The 26,227-nt window shown below is 47.8% G+C and overlaps 1 protein-coding gene across 6 annotated transcripts; it reads left to right on the top strand.

Annotated features, from left to right (window-relative positions):
• Nucleotides 1-5,428: 5,428 nt before the first annotated feature.
• EDA2R (ectodysplasin A2 receptor) lies at nt 5,429-24,872 on the top strand. Of its 6 annotated transcripts, XM_084814271.1 has the most exons (12): nt 5,429-5,518; nt 6,025-6,107; nt 9,132-9,277; nt 10,550-10,660; nt 12,337-12,515; nt 14,306-14,391; nt 17,610-17,774; nt 18,328-18,372; nt 19,312-19,458; nt 21,250-21,785; nt 23,501-23,549; nt 23,941-24,872. In XM_084814271.1, the coding sequence occupies exons 3-12, from the start codon at nt 9,230-9,232 to the stop codon at nt 24,234-24,236; spliced, it is 1,662 nt and encodes a 553-aa protein (XP_084670397.1). In that variant the 5' UTR covers nt 5,429-5,518; nt 6,025-6,107; nt 9,132-9,229; the 3' UTR covers nt 24,237-24,872. The 6 variants fall into 6 exon arrangements, 5 of the variants coding, with proteins under 5 accessions (XP_084670397.1, XP_084670398.1, XP_084670399.1 ...); XM_084814272.1 differs by lacking the exon at nt 18,328-18,372; XM_084814273.1 differs by lacking the exon at nt 18,328-18,372 and having other exon boundaries at nt 9,137-9,277.
• Nucleotides 24,873-26,227: the final 1,355 nt, after the last annotated feature.

Consider the following 26,227-nt stretch of genomic DNA (forward strand, 5'->3'; position numbering starts at 1 on the left):
GGGACTCCAAGGCTGTAAAAGCAGTGGGACCGAATCTAGATTCTAACAAATGTTGCAATTGCAAGTATTGCCATCCAGCTATAACAGGCACATCAAATTAATCTCGCAAAGCCAAAAATGACAAAAGCTCATCAAGACCTAGTAACTGATCCAAGGTAAAAAAAATCATCTTATCCATCCCGGTCCGCCACAAAAACATTTTCTTTCCAGTTTTTAAATCTGGATTTTCCCATGCAGTCAATTTGGCATGGTAAAATGGATCAAACTGTAATTGGCATGACGTTATATGCCACAGATCTCTGACCACTGAAATTATGGAAGGAGCCCTGTCCAGCCTAATATGCTGAGAACCATCCATCTGGAGAGAGGCTCCAGACAGGAAGATTCCAAAACCGGCCAAAGTGGAAAATCAAACCTAAGTGGGAAAGACCAAAATTTAGTTCAGGTCAGCAGATGAGCCCAATGATATGCAGCAAGACCTGGAAAGCCAAACCCACCTTTGTTAATTGGGAGCTGCATCCATTTCAAAGATATTCTTGGTGGAAAGGAACCCATTTTTTTTTAAAAAAAAAATTGTGAAACAAAGCATTAAGCTTTTGGAAATATTTGCCAGGTAAAAATAAAGGAATCCCATGTATAACATAAACAATTCAAGATATAGTATTCATCATTAACCTTACCCCACAAACTCAACTTTAAAGATGCCCATCTATCTATAGCTCATCAAATATCATTCATCAACTTATTTAAAATTAGCTTGATTATTTGAGATATATCTCTGGAGATAAGTATTCCCAAATAGGTAATAAAATCTGGGCACTGTCGAAATTGCCACTTAGCTAATACACTAGAATGTACCCTAGCTCTAATCTGCATCATTTCTGACTTTGACCAATTAACTGAATAGCCAGACAAATCACCCAAAGTATTAATCCATTTCATCAAAGCTGCAACAGTCAACTGGAGTTTTGAAATAAACAGCAAAAGATCATCAGCATAAAGGATACTTTCAAATTCTAAACCAGCACGTACAAACCATGAATACTAGTGTTGGCACCAGGGGTTCCAAACATAAATTGAATATCAAAGGAGAAAGTGGACATCCTTGCTTAGCACTCTGCCCAAGTTAAAAAAAAAAAAGCCAAAGGAAAACCCATTGGTCATAACTCTAGCTCTCAAGGCTATTGAATTTTAACCCATTTCAAAAATTGTATTGGAAGGCCAAAATTAGTTAATGTAGTAAAAATGAATTTCCAATTAATTTTGTCAAAGGCTTTTTCTGCATCCAAAGAAATGATGGCTGCCTGGTCAATTCTTTCAGAATTTAGGGCAACCAGATCAACAATTAATCTAAGATTATCAGCCCCCTGTCTGTTTTTAATAAATACCACCTGGTCTGGTTGAACAAATGTTGCAATAACTTCTTGCAGTCTATTGGCCAAAATTGCTGTCAATTTTTTAATATCCACGTCAATTAATTATCTAGGGCAATAGTAGGTACGAGCCTTGCCAGGTTTAGGCATCACAGTAATATAGGCATCATTTAACCATGAAAGAAGGGAGCCCAATTCAAAAATAGAATTATAAAGGCGGTACAGCTTTGGAGCTAAAAGGTGGAGAATATTTTATACGACTCAACTGGAAATCCATCTGGACCAAGTGATTTCCCAGTATTCATATTTGTAATTGTTTTCAGGATTTTCTCCAAATGCAAAGGAGTCAAAGGAAGCTGTTGTTGTGAGGAATCTAAGCATGGAAGATTAATGTGAGGGGGGAAAGCTTCCATATCCTGTCCCAATATTTCACTACCAGTGCTATAGAGATCGGTATAAAGCTTTAAATTATATTCAGGCTTGTTCGTCAAGGCAATCTTTCATAGGCTTGATGAGCAGTGGTTCAAAAGTTATTAAGGTTTTCCTGCCCCTTTAAAGTCTATGTCAGCTGCTGGCAAAGTTGTGCAGTGCATGCTCAGTTTCATTCTGAAGCTAGAATACTGCCAGTACTCCAGTGTTTGCAAAGGAATTCTGTGCTGCAGAGGGAGCCTAGTGGCTTCCTTGAATGAGGCCGGGCAATGCTGCGGTAGCCTTGTCTGGAAGCACCCGCAGTGCAATGCCTCTTCCTTTAGTTGTGGAATGTGCCTTCTCAGGATCAAACTACATGTTACTACTTAGATTGGGAGCCTAGCCAGGACAGGGGAGAACTATTGTTCCAGTCTGGATTGGGACCTCTGCACCTGCAATTCACATTACCCAAAAGCGATCCAGCGGTCATATAAATTGATAAGGTCCATAGTGGAGGGCAAAGGGTTAAAGCCCCCCCCCACCCCATGCTAGGGTCCCAATTCATATTAGGTGCCCTACACTTACTTCTGAGTGCAAGGTAATTGACAAGACAGGACTGCATATAGGCAACTTTGACAGCCGTCGACATTGGGGGAAAGGGGGTCAAGATCACCCTCTGAGCAAATTGATCCCCAGGGTGTTAAGTGTTGAGCTGACATTTGGGGCTGGGGGCTGCTTCCATTCCACACTTGCCCGAGTCTCCTGCAAGTCCTCTTAAGAGAGATATAGGGTCCCCCCTTTTTGCGGCTTCCTTTTGCAGTAACTGTGGTAGGAACTGCTCCAAAGTTTCTCGCATCCTGCCGTCTCCTCCCCTCCCTGCCCACCAGAATGCCCCCTTCTCCGAGGTCGAGTTCCCAACCTCAGAGAGCAGCTGGGGCCAATCTACACCACCCATTGTAATGTGTGGGGGGAGCAGTTTGGGATCATTTGCAACTCATGATATTGTTGCCACTCTGCAGCAACCCCGCAGATTCCCTTTGGAAAAGGCACATTTTCGCAGAGTACTGTTAGTCCATTCCCTCCCCCACCCCCAATGCAGCTCCCATGCAGTTCAGCTGTTGTGTGCCTCATTTCTCTGGATTAAATCCAGCATGAAGAGCATGCCCAAGGGTATGTCTTTCATCTGGCTGTGATCTCGGTCAAGGGGTGGGGCCATCCCTGTTTTCCCCCATTGTTGTGCTTTCCCACCATTTTATGGTAGCCTGCACAGATATAGGTCAGGTTTCTGTGCTTTGCCTCTCACTGTGATTCATTCTTTCATTCTCCACTGTAAATGACCTGGGTTTACCTGCCTAATTTCCAAAAATTGCTAAATCTTGGAGTCTCTAGATCGCTAAACCTCCAAAATCATTGAATCACAAAATTGCCAATTTGCTAAATCGTTTTACCGCTAAGTTGCCATACAGCTAAATCACTATAGCACTAAATCACTGTACCGCTTTAGCAATATGGCGATATACTGTGGCTCTGTATGCGCAATATTGCTATATGGTTCCATCTCACAGTAGGGACACGGGAGTCTCATTTCTGTGGAGACTGGCAGATTGTGGAGATTGGCAAGCGCTCTTGTTGGTGGGATGTAGGGGAACTTCCAGAGAAAAGGCTCTGCTCTGCTATCTCTTACATTTCATTTCCCCGAGTAGGGGAAAGAGGGTGGCAGGGACCAAGCTTCTCATATGTGATGATGTGCATTTTGACTGGCAGGACCCCACCCCACCCCACAGTAAGGCAGATCAGAGCTTAAAAGCTGAAAGCAAGTCTCAATGTGTTTCTGTGAAGATGGCCCCTTAGTGTTGTACTTTCCACACCAGAGGGGAGGGGCCAGAGCTCCAATCTGCCCCTTCAAGGTCAGAGCACGGCCTCCAGCCTCAGACTGGGGAATGTGAAGTATCCTATGGCTCCCAAGATGCTGTCTAGGGGCCACAGGAATGCTCCCTCTGTTGATCATTTTCATCCTTGTCACCTGAAGGTTTTTCATCCTCATTGCCAGTACATAATTCTCATTGGAGAACTAATTAGGAGCACATTTTCACATGCTTCTTGTTTTATATTCCATCTTACTGCTGTCAATGGAATCATATAAGCTCATCTAAATAAGTTCATGTAACCACTCAATGCAAAGATGTCATATTAGCGGTGGATCTGCACCACTTCTGGTCAAAACGTTCAGCTCATGTAACCACTACGCAAACTCTCAAATTCCGGATTCTTTCTTAAAGAAAACGTTTCAGGTGTTCCAGCTAAATTCAGAGTCTGCAGTGCTGGTTTTGTCCCTGTTTGGGCATGGCTTGGTCCTACCAGGTAGCTCTGGACTCGGACAAACTCAGAGTCTGCAATCGATAAATGGGCTACTCAGCCCCCCCCCAAGGTGTCCCGGATGTGGAGTGCTCAGGCCTGCCGCACGGCTCGCTGGGGCAAGGCTGAGCGGGCCCCCTCATCCCCCAGACAAACGTCTCCGACGGCTCGAGCGATGTGCTTGCGCCTGTCGCATATTTGGAGTTGATCTGCTGTCTTGTGCCGGCGATTAAAAAAAGGCTTCAGGAAACGAGGGCGAAGACGACGCGGGGGCCGCGGGGGCCACGCCGCCTTCCCGGCGCAGTCGTGACGGGCCCCGGGCCGGCGGCGAGTCCTGCGGGCGGGGCGCCGCGGCGCGGCCCAGCCACCACGGCGCCCCCGGCCCCGGGGCAGGCGGGACGCCACCCGCGGCACGCCCGTCGGAGCAGCGCCCGCCCAGGGCCCGGGCCCGGGCCCCGCCCGCCTCGCTCCCCGCGCGCGCCCCCGGGCCCGCGCCCCCTCGGCGGCCCACGAGCCCGCCCGCCGGGGCGACCCGCAGAGCGGCTCGGCTCGCGCCAGTGGGCGAGCCGGCCTCGGCGCCGCGGCGGGGCGGCTCCCCGCCCGGGGTCTCCGCCGCGCCGGGGTCGCTCCGCCCGCGAGGCGGCGCGCGAGCTGCAGGGCCGCCGCCGCCCGGGCACCGGGCTTCCGCCCCTGCGCCCCCGAGGGGCTGCGCGCGGCGGCGGCGGGCTGGCTCGGGCGCGCCCTCGAGCGGGGCGGCGGGCGCGCCGCGGCAGCGGGGCGCCCCCGAGGAGCGCGCTGGGCCCGCAGCCCTCCCCGGGCGCGGCCGCTTCTCCTGGCGCGGGCTCGGCTGGGGCCGGCGACCCCCGGCCGGCCGGGACATGCCTGGGCCCCGCAGGCCCCCGCGCGCCTCGGCGCGGGCGCCGCCTTCCCCAGGCAGGCAAGGCGCCGAAGGGGGCGGCCGGCCGGAGCTGCCCCGCGGGCGCGCCGGAGGGGAAGGCGGTCGCCTGGGCGGCGGCGGGGGGCCGCCGGCGCGCTCCCGCCGCCTGCCGGGACGAGGCTCCGCGGACGGAGCGAGGCGCTCCCGGGCGGGCGGGCAAGTCCGGGCTTGCCGCGGGCAGGCGGGGCAGCGGCGCTTCGGACGCGCGGCGAGAGGCCGTCGCGAGCCCCGCGGCGCAGGCGAGAGGGCGCCGGGCGCGCTCCCCGCGCGGACTCGACTTACCTCGGGACCCCCGGCTTGCGCTGTTAGCCGAAACGGTGGTGTGCGTGGACTGGTCCGTGTGGGGTCGGAATTGAAACCAGCCTTTATGCAGATGCTCTTTCGCTGTCCGTCTCGAGACTCCAGTCGTGGCTTCCAGGCTTGATGAAACTGAGTGATACCTTTGGTGAATTGTCCGGCTATTCAGTTAATTGGTCAAAGTTGGAAATAATGCCAGTTGGACGTAGGGTATATTCTAGCGTAATGCCAATTGGCACTTTCCATGGTGCCCAGGGTTTATGGCTTATTTGGGAATAATGATTCCTAGGGAGATATCTCAGATGATTAGTTTAAACTTAAACAAGTTGATTAACTCTGTTTCAGGAGTTATAGATAGATGGGCATCTTTAAAGTTGAGTTTAGGGGGTAAGGTGAATACACTTAAGATGAATACCATACCCCGAATTATTTATGTTATGCGAGGGATCGCTATACTTATACCTGGCAAATATTTCCAAAAATTCAGTGTTTTGTTTTGTGTGTTCTTTTATGGTTGTTCTCCACCAAGAATATCTTTTAAAAGGATGCAACTTGCAATCAATTAAGGCGGTTTCGGTTTTCCAGATCTAGCTATGTACCATCAGGCCTATTTGCTGACTTCTATTAAATTTTGGTCTTTTCCACTCAAATTAGATTTTCCTCTGTGGTCAGTATTGGACTCTTCTTGTCTGGAGCATCTCTTTCAATGGATGGCATTAGGTTCTCCGCATATCAAGGTAGGCAGAGCTCCTCCCTCAATTTTGGCAGTTAGGGAAGTCTGGCGTATAATGTCACATCAATTACAGTTTGAGCCATTTTCCCATGCTAACTTAATGGGGAAATCCAGATTTAAAAACTGGCAAGAAAATATTTTTATGGCAGACCTGGACAGATAAGATGATCTTTACTTTAGATCAATTAGTGGGAGCTGATGATGAGTTTTTGGTATTTTGAATTTTGCGAAATCAATTTGATCTGCCAGCTTCAGCGGAATGGCAGTATTTGCAATTGAAACATTTGTTGGTATCTAGATTTGGTCCTGCTGCTTTTACTGCCTTGGAGTCTCCTTCGCTATTGGAAATACTATTGAAGCTGATCAGATGTATCAACCTACAAGTCATGTTTATAAATATTTATTATCAATGAATAAATATGACACAAGTGGTTTACAGCAGGAATGGAACAGGGAATCGGAACATCCTATTTTGCTTAATTGATGGATTGCCGTTTTGGCATCTGTATTGGACTTTTCAGTGGATCTTCAGTTACACCTTATTCAGCAAAAGCTCTTGTTTCGGGTCTATTGGATGCCACAACGTCTTTTTAGTAAAGGCTTGTCAAATTCAGCTAATTTTTGGAGGTGTAATGCAGTCAATGCTTCTTTTATTCATATGTTTTGGAAATGCCCAATGGCCGCCTCCTTTTGGGGGAAGTTACTGTATGGATAAATTTTGTATCAGAAAGCCCTTTAATATTTACTGATGTAAATGTTCTTTTAAATTACTTACCTGCTTCTTGGAACGTAACACATGGTCAGTGTAAATGGATTTTTCATGCCCTTTTGGTTGCTAAAAGACTGATACTACGATATTGGAAGGATAAAAGCCCACTGCCTATAATGCAGTGGACTGAAGACTTAACAACACTAGCAACATTTGAAGGAGTGGTGTATAGGCATAAGTTGCAAACAGACTTATATGCGGATATTTGGTCTGCTTTTACTAAAGTTTATGTGTAACCTTCCCCCCCCCTTTTTTTCCCCTCAAATATTTTAATGTTAGAAACTGAGGATTTTGAACATGTTGCTGTATTTGTATTTTGGGTTTTTTTTTTTAGGTTTTGTAATGTTTTCAGTTTGTTTTGTTTTGTAAAAATTCACTATAAAAGATTAATAATTAAAAAAAACACAGTTAAGAAATTATGTTATATTAGCCCTATGCTGGAAACTATACTGTATGTTTGTGTAGCTGAATGCCAGTTTTGGTAGAAATGTGGGATATAAATTAAGTAAATAAAATAATATTGCTGTGGTTTTACTTTTGTTGATCTTAAGACACTAGAAGTGAAACTGGCTTCCTTAAAATAAATCTTGGCAATTAATTATATCAGTTTTAGCTGATCAATCAATTAAATTTGCATAAGTAAAAATAATAGGCCTCAAAAAAAGGCGAATTTTGTTTTAAGGTGATGCATTCGCATGTTGTAATAGCTATCATCTTAGGGGTATTCCATCTTTCATCAGAGAAAAGGGGGAATGATCCCTTTCTCCATAGTTCCTATCACAAAAGTCTCCCCTCCTGTGTTTCTAAATGGGCACAAAGAGCCACAGGGTGGGGCCAACGAGTCACATGTCATCTGAGCTATGGACTCCTTGTCTGGGACTGATATACTCCGAGTGGTCTCCTGTGACTGGGTGAAGAGTTGGTCTGAATCCTCAGGTGGGAGGAAGTGGTTTTATGCTGTCCATTTTGTTAGGTTTTAATTTACACCACTACTGAAGTTGGTGAAGTATTATCCTGGTGTGAGTGGTGGGATTTCATATATGTCAGCTCTTCCGTTGTCAAGTCTCCATCCTGTTTTTGTCCCTTTGCTGGTAATGCAAATACACTGGTGTGGAATTCTTCTAGCCTCACCTATATCTCCCCCCTCCTTTTCATTCACACTTAATTTACAAAGCCATCAGAGGTCCAATTTAGAGTTTACCCCTATTGAGATGAATAGCAAAGTGAAACGACCAAGTCCCTAAGCTAACTGGTGTTTAACCTCAAACAACTTCTCAAAATAGGGTAGGAAAAACCTTTGCATTTTGCTGGTGTCCTAAATTCAATTTTTATGTGGTGATACCACTTCAACAGCACTGGAGTGATTTTTCTCTGTTTTTGTTAAAAAAAAAAAAAAAGAAAGAAAGAAAAAGAGGAGGGGATTAGGGAGCTAATTCTGCTCGAGGCTTATTTTATCTTGATACAGGAGCTAATACTCTCAGAGTACAAACTTGCAATAATAATTTCTTATGTTCTTTGGGAGAAAACAGCAATCCTATTAGGCTATTGGTATAGATTGGAGTTCTCCCATTATTTACATTAAGCTGTAGGCATTTTTTTTCCTATTCTGCCTTATCTTCTGTTAATGTTGTCAAGTCCAATATGCCCCGATACGTTTTGTGATAGATTCACATTTTTTGGAATATGATACTAACACACACATTTTTTCCCTGTTTGAAAAAAATGGGTGAAATCCAATATAAGTCGTAGTTCGAGTAGACCCATTGAAATGAATGGCATGTAAGTTAAGTCCCATTCATTTCAGTGTGTCTACTCCAAGCTGGATTTGAATTTTATTCCATATCTTTATTTCCAACTGGACTTTAAAGAGATCTGTTGGATCCCATTAGCAGATTTATACTTTCAAAAAAGGCAGAGGAGGGTTAACATATAATCTCTAAACTTGGCAAAAGAAAACAGTATTTTGCTGTCCTTCGCTTTACTAACTAAACATTCAGCAGGGATAATTAAAGAAAACCTGCCCTTGGTTGTGAGTTTTATTCTTTATCACTTGCTGACTGTTAGTTAGTCGATCCCATTCTCTTTATGGCTCCTGATGGCCAAATCTTGGTTTGTTTAAAGCAGGAGGCTTGTCATTCAGTATGACAAAGTCACTTTATATGTCTTCGTGTGATTTTTCCTGCAAAAAACCAAAATTGGGCTCTTGGAAATGTTACTCTAATGTTGTTGTTTTGTAATAATGTTGTTGTTTTTGTATAGTTTAGATTTCAAGGAACAAAATTCACAAGGCAGCTGGTAGCCACAGTTTTCCCGGGCCTTTTCTGAGTAAGAAACTGCCGAGGTAGGAATGAATTAACATGAAGACGAAAGCAGCGCTTATGATTACACTGTTGCTCATTACTGAGGTAGGATTGGAATTCACTCTACCGACATCTCCTTCCTTGCATAAAATATGGAATCTCAGTAGCTGAGGGGTGGAGGGTTGTGGAGGGAACATAGAAGCGGAAGAAGAGCCCTTTTGGATCAGACCAAAGGACCTTTTAGTCCCGCGTTCTGTTCCCACAGTGGCCAACCAGCTGCCTCAATGGGAGGCCCGCAAACATGAATGCAAAAACACCCCTCTGCGTGTGTTCCCCAGCAACTGGTATTCAAAGGCACACTACCTCTGCTGTTCTAAAACCTTTTAAAAACCATAAACGGGATGCTAACATGGCATGAACTCAAAGGTCAGAGGGATTTCAGTGTTTTAATCATTCTTAAAATTAGCACTATAATGTTGCAAGCACTGTTGTGGGTATATATGATTTTTTAGATTGTCATTCTGACAGCTGGAAAAGCATTTTGGTGCTAATTAAAATATTAATTAAAAATACATACACAGTGAAAAAGTTGCCCCAGCCAGAAATGTGTTTGTGGAGGTGTGCTGAAGCCGTGAGCAGCTCCTGTCAAAACCACAACCTTTAAACAAGAACGAGAAGTGGCACTAGGGCTGTACACCTGCGGAGATTGCACTGCTATTCAGTTCTTTTTTTGTTAAAAAACAAAACAAAACCAAGCCCTAGATCTTCTGAGGTTTGAAAAGAGAGGGAAGAAGCACTAGGAAAACAACACATTGACAACAATGTCATGATGTCCCATGTAAAAGTAAGTGCACGAGACGTGGCAGTCCCCGAGTAAACTAGTCCCCCGCCCGCCCCCAGCGGGGAAGCTCCTCGTGCTGCAGGCGGCGTTCTTTGTGCCTGAGCACAAGAGCTGCCCTGCTGGACCCATCTAGTCCAGACGAGCCCTCTGTTTCCTGGCCAGATGCTCTCGGGCCGCGCAGGCAGGGCGTGATGGTGACGGTCCTCCCCTCTTGTTTATCTCTGGTCACCAATAGTCAGAGGTATACTGAACATGGGGATTCCATTTTGCACCAGAGGTGTCTGTTAAAGTAATTTGGAATTTTCTGTGTGTACTGGACACAAGCAAGTAGAAACCTAAGCCCTGAGAGCGAGAACTGCCGTTCTGGGTCTGATGGTGGTGGTTTCGCCAGCTCAGCTGTCTTATACACCAGGGTGCTCAGGATGGGTCGCAACTGAGAGATGGTGGCAGCGTCCATCTCCTGCTGTTATAATGAGGACTGGGGCTGTTTCATGGAAGCTGTCAGCTGGCTGCTCTTTTCTCTTTTGCTTCACCAGGCACCGCAGTCATCTGCAAACACAATGGAATGCCGGGAGAGTGAGTACGTGGATGATCATGGGAAATGCAACTCTTGCAAGGAATGTGGCCCTGGATTGGAGCTTTCCAAGGTAATCTGAAGCTATGCAGGGCTGCTTACGAGATCTTCTGGGCCCGGCACATAAAAGGCATTCAGCCCCCATCCACGCTGCGGGGTGCAGTGGCAGCCACCACTCTGACTCCTCCACAGTAGATTCTCCTGTGCCTCCATGTTTGCACCCTTGAACAGGCCTAGAGATATGCCTAGAAAAACTTATTTGATGAGATGTTTAATACTTTAATAAACAAACAAACGAAGCCATTTTATTCCAAGTTAGACCCTTGGTCTATCTTCCTCAGTAGTGTCTCCTCTACCTGGCAGGGGTCTTTTAGGATCTGAGGCAGAGAGTGGCCTGTCTTGTCTTTAAGCTGGGATGTGGGGATTGGATGTGGGCCCATCTTTGCTCAAAGCATGAGGTCTCCGGCTGAACGACACTCTCTCCCTCAAGTCAAAGTGTAGGTGTATCAGTAAAGTGGTATTTCTGTAGAAGAGCTGACAAGGTGGTCCAAAGAAGGGTGTGTATCAGTGGGGTGGAGCACGCAAGAGATGCGGACATTCTGGGAAAACCTACAGCTCCCTCGCCAATAATAGTCAAGAGCATCTGCAGGGGCCCCATGAATATCTGAAGCTGCCTTGTCCTGAGCATTGATCCATCTGGTTCAGCACTGTTCTGGCTAGCAGCATCTTTAGGGCCTCAGGCAGAAGTCGTTCCCAGCCCTGTCGCTGCATGGGCCTTACCGCAGTACTGCAGTCCCTGCACAAGTCAAGCCAATGCAGAGCACAGTTCACAGTGCTGCTGGTTTAACTTGGAGCATCCCCATCAGCTAAGGCCATCCACAGCTCTGAGGCGATCTTCATCCCTCTGCACCAGTGGTGTTCTCTGGCCTCTATTTCTCTCTGAAGCAACAGAAGAGGTATGCATTTAGCTAACTGGGCCTGAGCCTGCTTCTGGGTTTGTCTGTCTTCCTCAGCCCCAGTCTGCTTGGGAGAAGGGAAGCAAAGAGGGAAAACAGGTGCGATATGGTTTCTGTTGGGGCTCTCTTGGTCTAAAGGCCAATTCACAGATACATGTGCACTACGAAGTTCTCATGCGTCTCCAGCTGAATATGTGGTGAACTCCCTTCATTGAAAAGGCTTCTGTTAAGGCGATGTGAACCTTCTCTCTGGGGTGATTCATATGCAATGCTTCTTCCAGACAAGCCAGTTATCATTTCATGCTGCAGTTATCCAGTGGTGGATCTGCATTGTGAACAGGGCTATAGTCTGGCTTGGGGCCAGGGTACCTGAAGGACTGCCTCCTCCATTATGAGCCTGCCCAAACTTTGCGCTTGTCTCCTGAGGCCCTGTTATGTGTCCCACCCACCTGTCAGAGAGGTGAGGTTGGTAGGCACTCATAACAGGGCCTTTTTTGTAGCAGCACCCCAGTTGTGGAATGCCCTTCTCAGGGAAGTTAGGCTAGCCTCCACCTTAATGTCCTTTTGATGGCTGATGAAGATGACGTTGTTCCACTGAGCTTTTAATAGCTAATGCCACTCTCTGCCATTAATCCCCAGGTTTAAAATATGTTTTAGTTTTTTGTATATTTATGTATTTTAATATTTGTGTTTTTATTGCACATTGCCTTCAGCGCTCACTGAGCAGAGGGGCAATTCCAAAAATATTCTCAATGAATAAGTAATACTCATGGGTATTTGGTGTCTCTCACAGGAGTGTGGTTATGGGGAAGGGGCCAATGCACAGTGCAGGCCTTGCCATCCCAGGAGGTTCAAGGACGCTTGGGGCCATCACGGCTGCAAGCCTTGCCTCTCTTGCAGGCTTATCAACCGTTTCCAGAAATCCAACTGCAGTGCCACCTCTGATGCAGCCTGTGGAGCGTGTCTACCTGGGTAAGCATGACGTGCGCAGCACGAGCCACGGGGAATCCCTTAGGGCCACCTGTGCAGAGGCAGAGCTTGTACGATGACGAGCTTGGACGTCGTGGTGAAGGGGGAGGGGGTCCCACTGCAAAACAGCCGCTCAAGCGCAGGCCCCAAATTAACAGTTTGGATGTTGAGGATCCCAAAAACCTTTTGGGGTGGGGCTGGGGGAGGCCCTACTCTGATCAGGGGCTGCTGTCCAGCACAAACCTTTTGCCGGAAATGATACTGTTTGGGGGGAAGGTGAAGGACAAAAGTCACGGATGGGATTCTAAGGCATTGGGTAGCCTAATTCAGTACATTTCAAGCTGCCTTCCAGGACCCAAACTTCCTGACTGTAAGAGCAATACGACAATGGAACCAATGACCTGGGGAGGTGGTGGGCTCTCCCACACTGGAGGCCTTCAAGACGAGGCTGGGCAGCCATCTGTCAGGGATGCTCTGACTTGGGTTCCTGCACTGAGCAGGGGGTTGGACTTGATGGCCTTGTGGGCCCCTTCCAACCCTACGATTCTATGATTCTATGACCCCTAGAATGCCTCAGGCTCCACCCATCCAGCTGGCCAGGGGCTCCCCGACTGGCTTCTGGCTGGTGACTCCTGGCTCCCAGCTCTCACTGTGCTGCTGCCTGTGTTCTCGCACTGACAGATGCGCAACCACAGGAGAGGGGCGAGCGTGTTCTAGGGAGCACTCTCAGTTCACTGTGAGCCCAGGTGGCAACCAACAGGGTTGGCTGTGGTTTTGCATGAACTTTGTGTGCCCTGGAATATGTCCCAGAATCCTCTGCAACATGTCGAGCTAAAGGACAAGTCAGTGTGGACAGGCCTTCCTGAAGCGAGAAGGCTTGAGCGTCACTCGGCTGGTCAATCCAAAGAAAGCATTTGCTGTGGCTGCGAGACACGTGCGTTGGCATACAACCTCCACGCTGTGAGGTGTGGACATGGGTCCTTTGACTTCTCATCAGTGTCTCGCCCCAGAGTCGGAGCTCCATTTTCTGAGCTCACTGGTATCCCTGAAGGCCAATTCACGTGACCCAATTGGTATGCTGAAAATGATGGACGAGAGAATCTGGATGATGTCCAGAATGATGTTGCTTCATTGAGTACCCAGCTGATAACTGAAACCACAGATAGAATCCAGCTCCTTCTCCTACTCAGGCTCCTTGCACCAAGAACAGGAGTAGTTCTGGGCCTGGGCCTGGGTCAGCAGAGGAGCAAAGAGAAGGAGCGTTTGGCCAGGCACAATTGCTGAGCAGCGAGAGAGAAGAGAGCAAATGTGAGGGAGGGGAAATGAGGCAGCCTCCCCCCTCCTCCCCCTTGCTCATCAGCTGACTGTCCTCTGTTCAAAGGACCGCCACACTTCGACCTGTGCTGGGTGCAGCACGTGGAGGAGCTGGGCTGTGGCATGTGTTTAATGCCCTGTTGGTTCAACCGACTTTGGGCTGCCATTTGGTGCAGTCAACATGGCTTGGGTTTGAACTGGGCACATGATCAAATGTGTGCTCACCCAGTCACTTGACCATGTGCTGGACACTGCCATTGTAACTTGTCAACCATGTGGGTGTATGAATTTGTCCTTAGTGTTGCTGCATTAAGGGGAGCAGGGAGTCCGAGTGGGAAAATATTTCAGCCACAGCAGTGGCGTCTTTAAGCTAGTGCGCCCTTGGTGGAGCATCGCATGCTGCCCAGGCTCACCTGGTAGGTGGCTGTCCTTAGTTCCTCTTCATTAAGCATCTGCTCCATTTTTCTTCCTCTTGACAGTTTCTACAGTAAAACCCAGATTAGAGGATTCCAGGATCTGGAATGTGTTCCATGCACAAAGCAGACCCCATCTTCTGAGCTACAGTGTACGTACTGACTGGCTCTTCTGCCAGCTGTTTGTCTTGATTCTGGTAGCTATTTTTCAGGCTGTGTAATTCCAGAATAGTCCTGCCATTGCAGCAAGAATGAGAAACAGTACTGTGCATATACAAGTTCCGCACCTGGAAAACCTGATTTCTGCCATCTGTGTCAAATTATGTATGTTACTCAAATTGCACATTCGATTCAAATCAGTCGTCACTCTTCTTTTCTTTGTGGTCTCTGTGCACACAGACATGGGTTCTTCACCTGTAACGAGACTGGTACCTACATGGAGACTGATGCCTTAGCCTCTTTCTTAGGCTCGGAAGGGACTGGATGCTTAGCCCTGTTCTTTTTAGATTTCCCTGTCCCAAAAGTCGTACCCAGAGTGGGCAGGTTAGGTTCTGGAGCATGTGCACTATGGACTGGACCTGTAGTTGGTGTCACTGTTGGTATCTAAGGAGCAATGGAAACTGGTGGCTCCAGTTTCAGTGGAGCTGTGAATCCATTTAGGTTTCAGCCAAAACTCTTAAAGGAGCTATCCAAGGTGCTGAGCCCTATCCCCCAAATAGGTTCAGCACCTAGGATAGCTCCTTTAGAATTCTGGCTGATTCTGACTGAAACTGGAGTCACCGGCCTCCATTGCTAAGCAGGTGTTGATACCAAAGGCACTGGAGATATCTGCAAAGCTGCTGTCAGAGGTGCAGGAACAGCAGATTCCATCTGAAGGTGCATTTGAGGCAATCCACTGGATTTGGGAGCCAACAGCAACCCATTGGGCAGTCTAGTGGTGCAGATCTTTGTGCCCAAGCCTGCAATCTTGCCATGGAGTCTGCAGCTTTCAGAGTTTACTCCCAGCAGAGTCTGGAGGAACAGTTCCACCATACCTGAACGCATGATAAAAGGGGCAGGAGTCCATCTGATGGCCTTCTCCCAAACAGAGTAGACAAAGGACACTCCAGCCTGAAGGGGACAAGGTGCTCCCTCAGTGAGAGCACGTTCTTGACGGGGCATCTAGGGCCAAAAGCCCTAACATGAAGAAGGAACATACCCAAGTAACATGAGCCATATAAATATGCAGCATAAAAGGTGGAAAGACAAAGGAATAAGAAAGAAGGAATAGAACTCAAATTTAGATTGTGACTCAGCTGAGTTTTAAAAAAGGAAGAGTGGAGAATGTTCCCTATGATGGTGGTACTGTAGTGGTTGGAGAAGAATTGCGTGGGAAGAGTGAGACCACCACTTTGAGCGTCTGCACTAGGGTGAGATGGGTGGGTTCCTTCTCACCCAAAGCCTCTCAGCTTTAGAATGTTCCTGAACAGAACTCTGTGCAGGCGCAGAACCCATATGTGTCAGTGCAGACCACTCTAATAACTACAGTTACAGGTAAGCAACCTGTCCTTCCGCATAACGGATCCTGCTCTTTCTAGACATGTGAAGTGGTAAGGAGGTCTGGGAGCCAATAAATCCTAATTGCTAATGGAAACCCAACTCAGACTACCCCACACTTCCCACCAAGCTTCTGAGACTTCCTCACCAGACACTTCAAGCTATTTTTGAAGTCATGAGGACTTAAAGCATGTTTGTATAGATGCTCATTTCTGCATCCAAGACAACATTTTCTGATAGCATGGCATCCTAATGGCCCTTCTTAGAATCTATATCTTTCTTTTAGTGACCAATACATTTCAAATTAAGAGTAGTGGGCACCAAATCTCATTTCCCTCCTTCCTTCTGTATGGGGAGTTCCATAGACAGCACTGAAGGCTTTCAACAGCTATTAACCAACAGGAGCAAAAGCTGTCGTCACTGCAATAGCTTTAGCTATTCTTCCTATCAGGCCTGTAGGTTGATAGTGTGTGCAGGAAAGGGGATCATCTCTGGTAATCAGGCACTGCCAATTACTTCAAAGCACGACTGCTCAGTTTATTTTATTATTATTTATTTATTTATTATTTAATTTATTAATCGCCCATCTGGCTGGTCATCCAGCCACTCTGGGCGATGTACAGCATACAATAAAACAGTTTAAAACAATCAAATTCTACAATAAAAACATTTTCTAAAATACCCTAACCCACCCCAAATGCCTGCCTGAACAACCATGTTTTTAATGCACGGCGGAAGCTCATTAAAGAGGGGGCATGGCGGAGTTCCCTAGGGAGGGAGTTCCACAGAGTGGGGGCCACCACAGAAAAGGCCCTCTCCCTCGTCCCCACAAGTCTAGCTGTCCTGGCTGATGGGACAGAGAGAAGGCCATCTGAGGCTGATCTTGTCAAGCGGCCTTTCTGGTGCTGCTGGAGGCGCTCCTTAAGATAGGCTGGGCCGGAACCGTATAGGGTTTTAAAGGTCAAAACCAACACCTTGAATTTGGCCCAGAAAACAACTGGTAACCAGTGCAACTCCTTCAGCACTGGAGTGATGTGATCTCGCTGGCGGCTGCCTTTAATCAGGCGAGCCGCCGCGTTCTGTACCAGCTGCAGCTTCCGAACGGTCTTCAAGGGTAACCCCACGTAGAGCACATTACAGTAGTCTAAACAAGAGGAGACCAGGGCATGTACTACCGATGGGAGCAGATGGTCGGGAAGGAAGGGGCGCAGCCACTGTATCAGATGGAGTTGATACAGCGCTGTCCGGCTCACAGCTGACACCTGAGCCTCCATGGACAGCTGGGAGTCCAAAATGACCCCCAGGCTGCGGACCTGGCCTTTCAAGGGTAGCCGTACCCCATTCAACACCAGGTCAACATCCCCCAGCCTCCTCTTGTCTCCCACCAAAAGTACCTCGGTCTTGTCAGGGTTCAGCTTATTCCTCCCCATCCAGCCACTCACTGTCTCCAGACATTTGGACAGGGATTCTACGGCCAACCTTGGTGAAGATTTGAACGAGAGGTAGAGCTGCGTGTCACCCGCATATTGATGACACCACACCCCAAACCTCCTGATGATAGCCCCCAGCGGTTTCACATAGATGTTAAACAGCACATAGATATTAATTTTTCCCCAAACCTTCAGGGGCTGAGGCCATCAACAGATTCCATTTTGGAATCTGGAAGATGGAAATGTCCCACTCTGTGTCCTGTTGCACCCTTCCCGCCCAATGTAAAGATTGGTTGGTTGATTTGTTCCTAGCTGGGCTCCATTGCCTATCCTCTCGAAAGTGAACGATTCACTTGTGTTCACTCCTTATTTTCGTTCTACTGATCCTTTGGTTACACTTACAGGCCGTTCTAGAGTTAGCCTGGTAACGGTGGAAAGTCCCGCAGCACCTGGTCAGGACCCTGCTCTTGTGGCGCTAAGCAGCAGCGCCCTGGTCGTCGTTGTGTTGGTGCTGCTGACTGTCTCCTTCCTGTACTGCCAACGGTTCTGGAAGAGCCAGTGCCAGCGGGGTGAGTTCATCTGATGCAGCAACTCATCCCCCTCCTTTCCCTGGGTTTGCCAAGAGGGAAGGGTCTCTCCCTCCTCGGGTGTCTTTGCCTTTACAGCAGGGGTGTACAACCCTTTTAGCCCCATGGGCCATATGGGATGCTGGCTTGGGGGTTGGGGGCCACATGGACGCATGCAAACACACGTGCGCGTGCACACACACAGAGATGCACACCCACATATACATGCACAAATGCATACACCAGTGTTCCTGATACAGATTGCTCTTTCATCACTGTTAGCAGCAGCAGGGAATGAGGGATTTGTGTGACGATCTCTAGGGGAGGGAGTAGAAAGTACAGGCAGGGGAGGGGAAACTCCAGTGATGGGAGTGAGGAGGTCCAGGGCATTCTTGACAGGTTGCAGTCAAGGCCTTGTGGGGGAGGCACAGTGTGCGCACCCTGGCTTTACAGAAGATGCTCCCTGCTCCTCTTCACTGCCTTTGACTCTCTACTTGCTCTTGACTGCTCTCCTTCTCCGCCACTCTCCCCCTCCCTGTTGCCTCCCTTGTCCCAGGATTCTCTGATGTCCCAGGTGTGATCAGAGCAGGCAGAACTGAATGTAAGCAGTGAACTGGGCTGGGACCGTGGAGATCTCAGACATGGAATGCGTTGATTGCTTTGGGCAGGTTACTCCTACTTGGCCTATATTTCTGCACTTGCAAAATAGGAACGATAGGGACATCCCTCAAAAGGCTATTGTAAAAAGAAAATATAAAGCACTTTCTACAGCTCTGGAGACATAATTCTTCAGAGATGTGTGAGAAATCCATTATGTTGGATTTTTATTTATTATTATTTTGCAGATTTCTCCAATTTGCATCACCCAGAAATGGATTCATTCATTCACTCCATTTATACCCCATCTTTTTTCCATCATGGAACTCAAGGGGGCTCCATGGGGTTCCCAGGGGGTCTCCCCTCCAAGCACTGACCAGACCCAGCCCTGCTTAGCTTCAGCAAGGTGGCTGCCTCCTGTGCCTTAAGACTATGCCCTGGGATGTGGACCAGATGCATTTTGCGTTTGGAAATCCATACAACTCTGAACTTCTCATGCATTCTGTGGAACAGGAAAAACATGTCTGATAAAATGCACATATTTGAAAAGTACACAAAGACAAATGGGTATGAACACACTTTAGGCAATGGGTGGATGCCTAAAAATGTGTACAATTTGAAAAATGTGCATTTAAAAAAAATCTGCACAGAACTGGCATGGAACAGAATTGCAGGTGGAAATGGAGAACGTCTGCAGTAAAAGACCTGGAAGATTTGTCCATCATGAGTTGTTACTACTGCTACTACTAAGCTGGAATAGGGTTGCTTCCTTTCCTTTCTTACAACTTGTTAGAGTGCTCAGATGATAATCCATTCCTGTGGTCGGGTGGATGAGTAAAACATTACATAGACTTATTCGCAAGGCTGATAAAATAGTATTTCCTTGCATATTGGATGCCTAGGTACATTTGCTGACAGTAGTTTTTCTCTGTATTTTCTCAAGTGTTCCTGAGGGGTCAGAATTTCTCTGGCCAGAGGGTGATATTTCAGGCTTCTGCTGTCCCAGCTGGTTCCCCTTGCCACGAACCTCTGTCGAACCCCTGTTGCTTAGGCATCAAGAGCTTAAGCCCTGGCCACAGGCCGCCGGAAGGTAACCCCCTGATGGTGTTCTTGGGTCGGTAGGGTGGGAGGGGTTGACTGGTGAAGGAAGTTAAGCAATATTGGTTCGTGTGTGTGTGTGTGTGTGTGTGTGTGTGTGTATGTGTATGTAGATAGATAGGTAGATAGTCTGGTTCATGCTTATGAACACAGGCCTGTAGCCAGTCTACTGTAGCCAGTAGTTCAGGGGGTCAGGCGCCAAAAAAGTAGGGGGACAGTTCATCTGGTTTGTAGGCCTTTTAAAGAAAAATTTAAAACATTTTAAATTGTTTGTAAAAAAAAAAAGAAAAAGGGGGGGTCAGAGAAAATTTAGGGGGGTCAGTCCCCCCTGCCCCCTAGCTGCAGACCCACATGAACATGACATGCTCGCTCTACACATACCAGAATGCTGCAGCATGCTCCGGACTCTCTCAGTCACTCACCATCTGTGTAGAATATTTTCTATTAACTGGGGTCTGTGCATGTACCTCTATACATAAGAGTGCTGCTCTCTCTCCACCTCTTTTTTTTTGGGGGGGGGTGCTGGGGGGCAGTTACGCTTGTGTACAGTACCTTGTGGAGCTGAGCTGAACTAATGCAAAGGGGATATGTGAATGAGCTAGGCTCTTACTTCGCATTCTTTATTCTGAAGATAGACTGGGGGTTTCCATGGCAGAGAATCTGGACAGAAAGTGTGGGGGAGAGAGCTGGATAGACACACCTGGGCTCACTTTTCCTTGATGCAGTTTTGATTGAAAGAGCGGCAGGACCCTGGAGAGGAGGGATGGAGTACAGTCCTGATTTTCTATGACAAAAGGGGCTGCTTAGCATAGGAAAAATGTGACTAATGTGGGGGGGGGGGACATGAGCAAGGTTTATAAAATTATGTGTGGTGTAGAAAAAGTAGATAGAAGTTTTTCTCCTTCTTGCTTAAAACTAGGCCAACCATACTCGCTTAAAGGCCAACCATCAAGGGAACCGGACATGCCTCCTTCTCATCTCACAAGAACTGTCACGCTGTATCAGACCAAAAGCCTGGCTAGTTCAGGACAGACAAATGACTTGTTTCACTGAATATCTTCATTTACATAAAGTACTTCATGCAACAAATAACGTATCGACTGTGTGGTGAAAGGGGGTTGGATAAGTTCATAGAGGAGAAGTTTTTTAGTGCAACAAGTGAGGCCTGCAACAAAATGTTGCAGTGGAGTGCTCCTGTTTAGGGTGCCAGCCAGTAGGCCCTTTCCAAAATAGTCCATTCCTCCCCCACCCCCTCACAACAATCAGTCACCTTTCTGTGGACACTGAGCATGTTTAGTCCTCCTTGGACTGTACTGGAATTCTCCCCCCTCCCGGGGTTTTCCTAACTTGGGGGAGGGGGGGTACTTCTGCAAACCTGCTGATACCTCTCACTTGTGCATGGGTGGTGCCATTTTGACTACATAAGGATCCACCCTTGGAGAATTATATAGAGGGTAGCTATATACAGCCTTTAGCTTCAGGAGCAGTATGCCATTGAGTGCCAGCAGCTGGGGACCGCAACAGCAAAGGACCATCCATCCCCTTCAGGTCTTGCTTGTGCACTTCTCAGAGGCACCTGGTTGGCCCCTGTGGCAAACAAGCTGCTGAACTGGGCTTTTGGTCTGATGCAGCATGGCAGTTCTTGTGAGATGAGAAGGGGGGTTGTCCAGTTCCTATGGCAGTTGGCCTTTCCTCTGAGACAAGGGACAGGTGGCTGCAGGAAAATGTGTGTTGTCACATCAAGAGGTCTGGAGATTCTTCAGTGGTCTTGTTTCTGGTTTAGGTCCTGTTGAAGCCATCCAGTTTGCCTCAGAAACCGAAGTTCCTGAGTTTCGCCTCCCCTGCCCGCAGCCCAGTCTGGACTTGTCCAAGTTGATTGCGATCAGCCCCAAAGCTCCCCTGGCCAGGAGCCGGTTGGAGACCCAGCCCTTGATCAGGAGCTCTGGGTGCAGCGACTGCTCAGCTGGAGTCTCTTTCTCCACGGAGCTCAGGCAGGACTCTGGTGGAGACCCCGACTGCCCAGCTCAGCTTTCCTCGTGCGCCACAGAGATGCAACATCGCTGGCCTCATGCCCCTGTGGAATGCACTGAGCTGGACCTGCAGAAATTCTCCGCCCAGGCTCAGTTCATGGCCACCAACAGCAGAGAGGGTGCTGGGAACGGGGCTGAGCAGATGGGGTTCAAAGGCAGGCCACAGCCGGCATCCGAGGCTCTGCCTTGTTCTGTCCACCCAGCAGCACAAGCCATGCTCATGGTGGAATCTGGCCAAGCTTCGTTTTCATCCTTCCGAAAGCCTACTGTTGAAAGTGGGGAGCAGTTGGTAAGTTTCTCCTCAGCTCCCTTTCTCTGAACCAGAGCAGCAACCACAAAGGGAGACAGAAGAGACTGCACTTTGATCCGATTTAATTGCAGTTTGTAGGCTGCTGATCCAACAACTCAGTTGAGCGCAAAGTGGCTCATAACAATCACAAGGCATCAAAACCCTAAGGCTGTGTAAATGACTAAAATGCTGATATTCAATTAACAAAAAACCTTGTCGTTTAACATGTTCATGCAAAACTCCAGAATTCCAGGAAATTACAGCTGATAATGTGCCCTTAACAGATGCATCATTTAGGCACCATGCATACGGTACAGTATCATCAGCTGTGGTGAGTTCTAGCTTTACCACTACCATGGAGCTGGATGGCAGTCAGTGGCAGAGTGGTGGATTTCCCTGTTCGCTGGAATAGGCACATGGAATCTATGCAACTGATGCTGCCATCCCATGTTAGAAGTACCCAACTGGCAACCAGGACCATCCACATAGAATTATAGAACTAGACAGGATCTTGGAGGTCATTTAGCACCCCACCCCACCCTGCTCAGTGCAGGATAAGCCACAGGTAAAGCATTCCTGCCTACTTCTCCTCTACATCTGTCACAGGCTTTTGGTTAGTTTTGTAATCCTGAAATAAAAATCCAGTACAGTAGGTACAGAATAAGCAAAAGAACTGAGAGAGAGACTTATTTTTAAGTATTTTTTGAGTTTATGGCACAGGAAGGATTCAGATTTTGAATTTCATAGTTTACTGAACTGCATCATATAACTATATGCAACTTTAGTTAAATGTTAGCCATATGTAAGGACTGAGATTAGGACAGAGTAGCTCCCCATAATACAGCGGTGTTAGTTTGTGTCCTTGGCCACTTAGTGAAGAGTTTTACCTTTTTTTTTTTTAACTTAGGTAAGGCAGTGTCCATAAAGGACTCTGAACAACTGCACATACTTTTATGTAAGCAAGTATTTCTCTTCTTTGACTGTCATTCTAATCTTCTTCTCCATCATAATGTCCCCTTAGGGGTGGGGGCGCTGAGGATGGGGCCACAGAACGTGGAGAGGAACAAATTCCAGGACAAGTGTGGACCAGCTGTGCATCAAACTTGTTTTTCTATTCTTGGATATGTGTCTGCTCTTCAAAAGAAACATGTTTGGGGGCTCAGAAGCTTGTAAGGAAGGTGCAGTCTCTGGTCTGAAAACCAAGTAGAAAGCTTCTCATCTGGGCACCCACTTGCTCTCAGCTGCCCTGGCAGGCAAAATGATAAAACTTTGCAGCACACCCTTTCAAAAGGTTCCCTCTTAATGGATGCTTAAAAAGAGAAGACCTAGCCCAAGAGAGAGAGAGCAGGACAGGACCATCCAAAGTGATGTGCAAACGGGGGCATAAAGACCAGCTAGATCGAGCCTGGCTGGAAAGTGGGGGAGAGGGAACTGAAGCATTATATGCAGAGGTGGAAGGATGCCCCAGACACTGAGGCAGATGGGCGGTTCCTCTTGACTGACGCTCTTCATTCTCCCAGGGAGCTCAGCACCACTTGTGCCCATGTTGGGTGGGCTCTTCGGCATCTTCCTGCCACTACTGCATGCCCCAGGCATCCTGGCTGGCCTCTGGCCACGTCGTCACGGCTGGAGGTTCCAAGGCACTGGTGGCAGATGCGGACAGGGTTGCCCTGCAGCTGTTGCCCACTTGCTGACAGCTACGTTTTTCTTGTCAGGGCGATGATGTTCAGAGCCTCATGACTGAGATTGGTGACATCACGCAAGGTGAGTGCAAGAGTGGCCGCTGTCTGCTAGCTGGGGCAGGTGCCAGAGCCTAGTTGGGGTTCAGTCTGACTCTCCACTAAGGGGAACAAGTGGGACCTGCAACTAAAAGTTGCAGTATGGAATGCTCCTGTTCAGGGTCCTGGCTGCTAAGCACGCTCAGCCCTAATTGGGCTGTTTTGTGGGGAGGGGTCCCCTCTAAGGGTTTTTTCCAAAGATGCATTGTTCTTCTGCAAACCCCGGCCCCCAAACCCTGCTGATACCTCCTCTTGTGTGGGGATGGTGCCATTTTGGCTGCCTAGGGAGCAGCACCCAGAGGACTGTGTTTACCATTAGCAGCCTAAGGGCTGTGGACAGCTAGGGTCTCTCCTCACTTGCCCCTTCTCATCGCTAGATCTCCCAATAGCTGGCCTCCCGGGTTCCTTGGTGCTGTCTCTCGCCTTCCAGTTGGACCCACCCTTGCCTGGGCTCAAGAATTTCAGCCACCTGGGGATGGAACTGGGAGTCTTGTCCCACCAGCTGAGCCAGATGTCCGGGTTCAGGGAGCTTGTTGCATACCTTGCCGATTCTGGAAGCCGTCTCCCTGTTCTCATCTTGGCCCGAGCTCTGCAGAAGCTCCAGCGCTTTGATGCTTTGCTTTTGCTTTATGAGCACTTTGCTGGGAGCCAGACCCAGAACGTCCAGCCCTAGACAGTGCCTGCCTCATCCATACAAAGCTCTGTGTCAGCTGAGAGAGAGTCCCAGGCCATCCTGCTGTCAGAGGTTTCAAGATGGTTAAGCTGCACACCGAAAAGAGGTTTGGTTTATGGAGCGATAACCTTTGAATCCTGGCATAAAACCTTAGGCTGAGCAAGAACCGTTTGTAGTGGGGCGAGAGGAAACCCAGGAATATTTCAAACACCATCCCTCTGCTTGAGATCTGCTTCGTGCAGTTCACTTCCTGGATCATCTTGATTTTACCTTGGAAAAGGTGTGAAGATCGTGTGTGCGCTGCCTCTCCGTTGTCTCAAAACGCGGCGACTCGTGGCCTGGCAACCATGATGGAGTCGGGGCTCCGCTTCCAAGCTGGTGGCACCAGTGGACTCAAGATGAGCTCTGTTGGTTCCTAATTGTTTCTTTCTTGAGCAACCAGCCAGCCGGCTGCTTCAAATGAATTGGTCTTCATGGGATGTCCTTGTGTAACTGAACAGATTTCTGTTCAGTCATGCAAAGTCCTGGAGGACAAATGGATTTTTTCATGGATTTTTTAGGTTGCTGTGATTCGTTTCCAGTGTGTAAGAGGATATGAAGCTATCCCTGTGATCCCTTAAAAGGACTTTAATTGCTGCCATGTATTGAGGGTTGTTCTTTTTTACCCCTGTCATTTATAACTGTTTTGTACAGGTCTGACATAACTTTTTTATGCCTTTATTGTTCTGAGCTTCAACATCTTCAGCAGGAAGGAGGCACTGCATTATGCAACACCTTCTGACCTGCAGTTAGGGTGGGCTGTGACTCTGGTTTGATTCTCCTTTGGGCTGCATTCTAGGAGAGAAGCTATATGGGCCACACTCCTGCAGATGATCGAATAGTTGGGGAGGGGTAAATGGCAAAACAATAGCAGAGGAAAGGTTCAGGTGGAGCATTCCTTTGTGGGTGGGGTGCTTTCTTTAAGTGGATATACCTTTTCCTTTGCTTCACAACCCAGATTTTCTCAGTCTTCATTTTGCTCACTTCACAAGTGATGACTTGCAGGTTTCTCAGTTCTCCTGGAAGCTAGGTGGTACAATTTATTAACTTTCTGACTTCCTTACAAGCTTCTAAGAATGTATGACCTCAGCAGAGCCCTTGGGTCAATTACACAGAAGGGCCTCATGTCAGTGAAGTTTCATTCCCCAAAATATCTCTGAGAACAAGGTCACCACAGCTGCTAAGGAGAAGAAGGCATACGTACCACCTTTCATAGATGTCTGGAAGAGGGAATTTGGGCCAGGTATATCTTGGGGTATAGAAGGGGGGATTTCACCAGTTGCATCTTTCCTCACCTCTGCATGAAAAAATATTCCTCCCCTTACACCTGTTACACATATGGGATATCTTTGTTCTGGTCACCTTAGGCATATATGCCTGTTGGTCTGTATTCTGTTTACAAATTTGGTGTCCTATAATGATTTCAGCTCTAGTAGTGTACAGGAAAGTGATAGAGGAGGTAGGAAGCCAGGGGATTGTCAGTTGAGTTTAATGAGGCTCTGGTTTGGTGTGGAAATGTTATTTCTGTATTCTGTTTTCATGTATTTAATGATGGCAGCCTATAGGCACACCACTTTTCCAATGTGCTGGCTTGCTGAATGAGCAGTGCCACTAGGTACAGGATGCAGCTTGTCTGACGCTCTCCCATCACTCAAGTCCAAGCAATGACTTCATTTTCTGGTTTCCAAGGATGGAAACCCTTGGAAAGGAATCCTTTTTTCTGGGATGATCTGTTCAAGCCTGCTGCCGGAAGCACCAGGATTTAGCCGTGGTCGTTTCCAAGTCTCCTTGGCCTGATGCCAGGTTCTGTGCGTCATGGCAGGAAGGATTAGGCCTGGCTTTGCATTGCTTATTTGGACAATTGAATTCTGGGAGTGAATATGTTGAAATAAGAATGGGATCCCATAGTGAATGACAAGAACAAAGTTAATGCAAGCCAATAAGCTTGGCTT

The sequence above is a fragment of the Heloderma suspectum genome, chromosome 9 (assembly GCF_057233095.1).
Source record: "Heloderma suspectum isolate Gila_16-S chromosome 9, 16-S_ref, whole genome shotgun sequence".
In the NCBI taxonomy this organism is placed as follows: domain Eukaryota; kingdom Metazoa; phylum Chordata; class Lepidosauria; order Squamata; family Helodermatidae; genus Heloderma; species Heloderma suspectum.

What these genes read in the sequence shown, in the direction of transcription:
- EDA2R (XM_084814268.1), top strand. Translation starts at nt 10,454, where the DNA reads ATGGTGGCAGCGTCCATCTCCTGCTGTTATAATGAGGACTGGGGCTGT. An exon ending in CTGGATTGGAGCTTTCCAAG is followed by an intron (nt 10,661 to 12,336) that starts GTAATCTGAAGC and finishes TGTCTCTCACAG; the next exon opens with GAGTGTGGTTATGGGGAAGG. An exon ending in CAGAGCAGGCAGAACTGAAT is followed by an intron (nt 18,373 to 19,311) that starts GTAAGCAGTGAA and finishes TATTTTCTCAAG; the next exon opens with TGTTCCTGAGGGGTCAGAAT.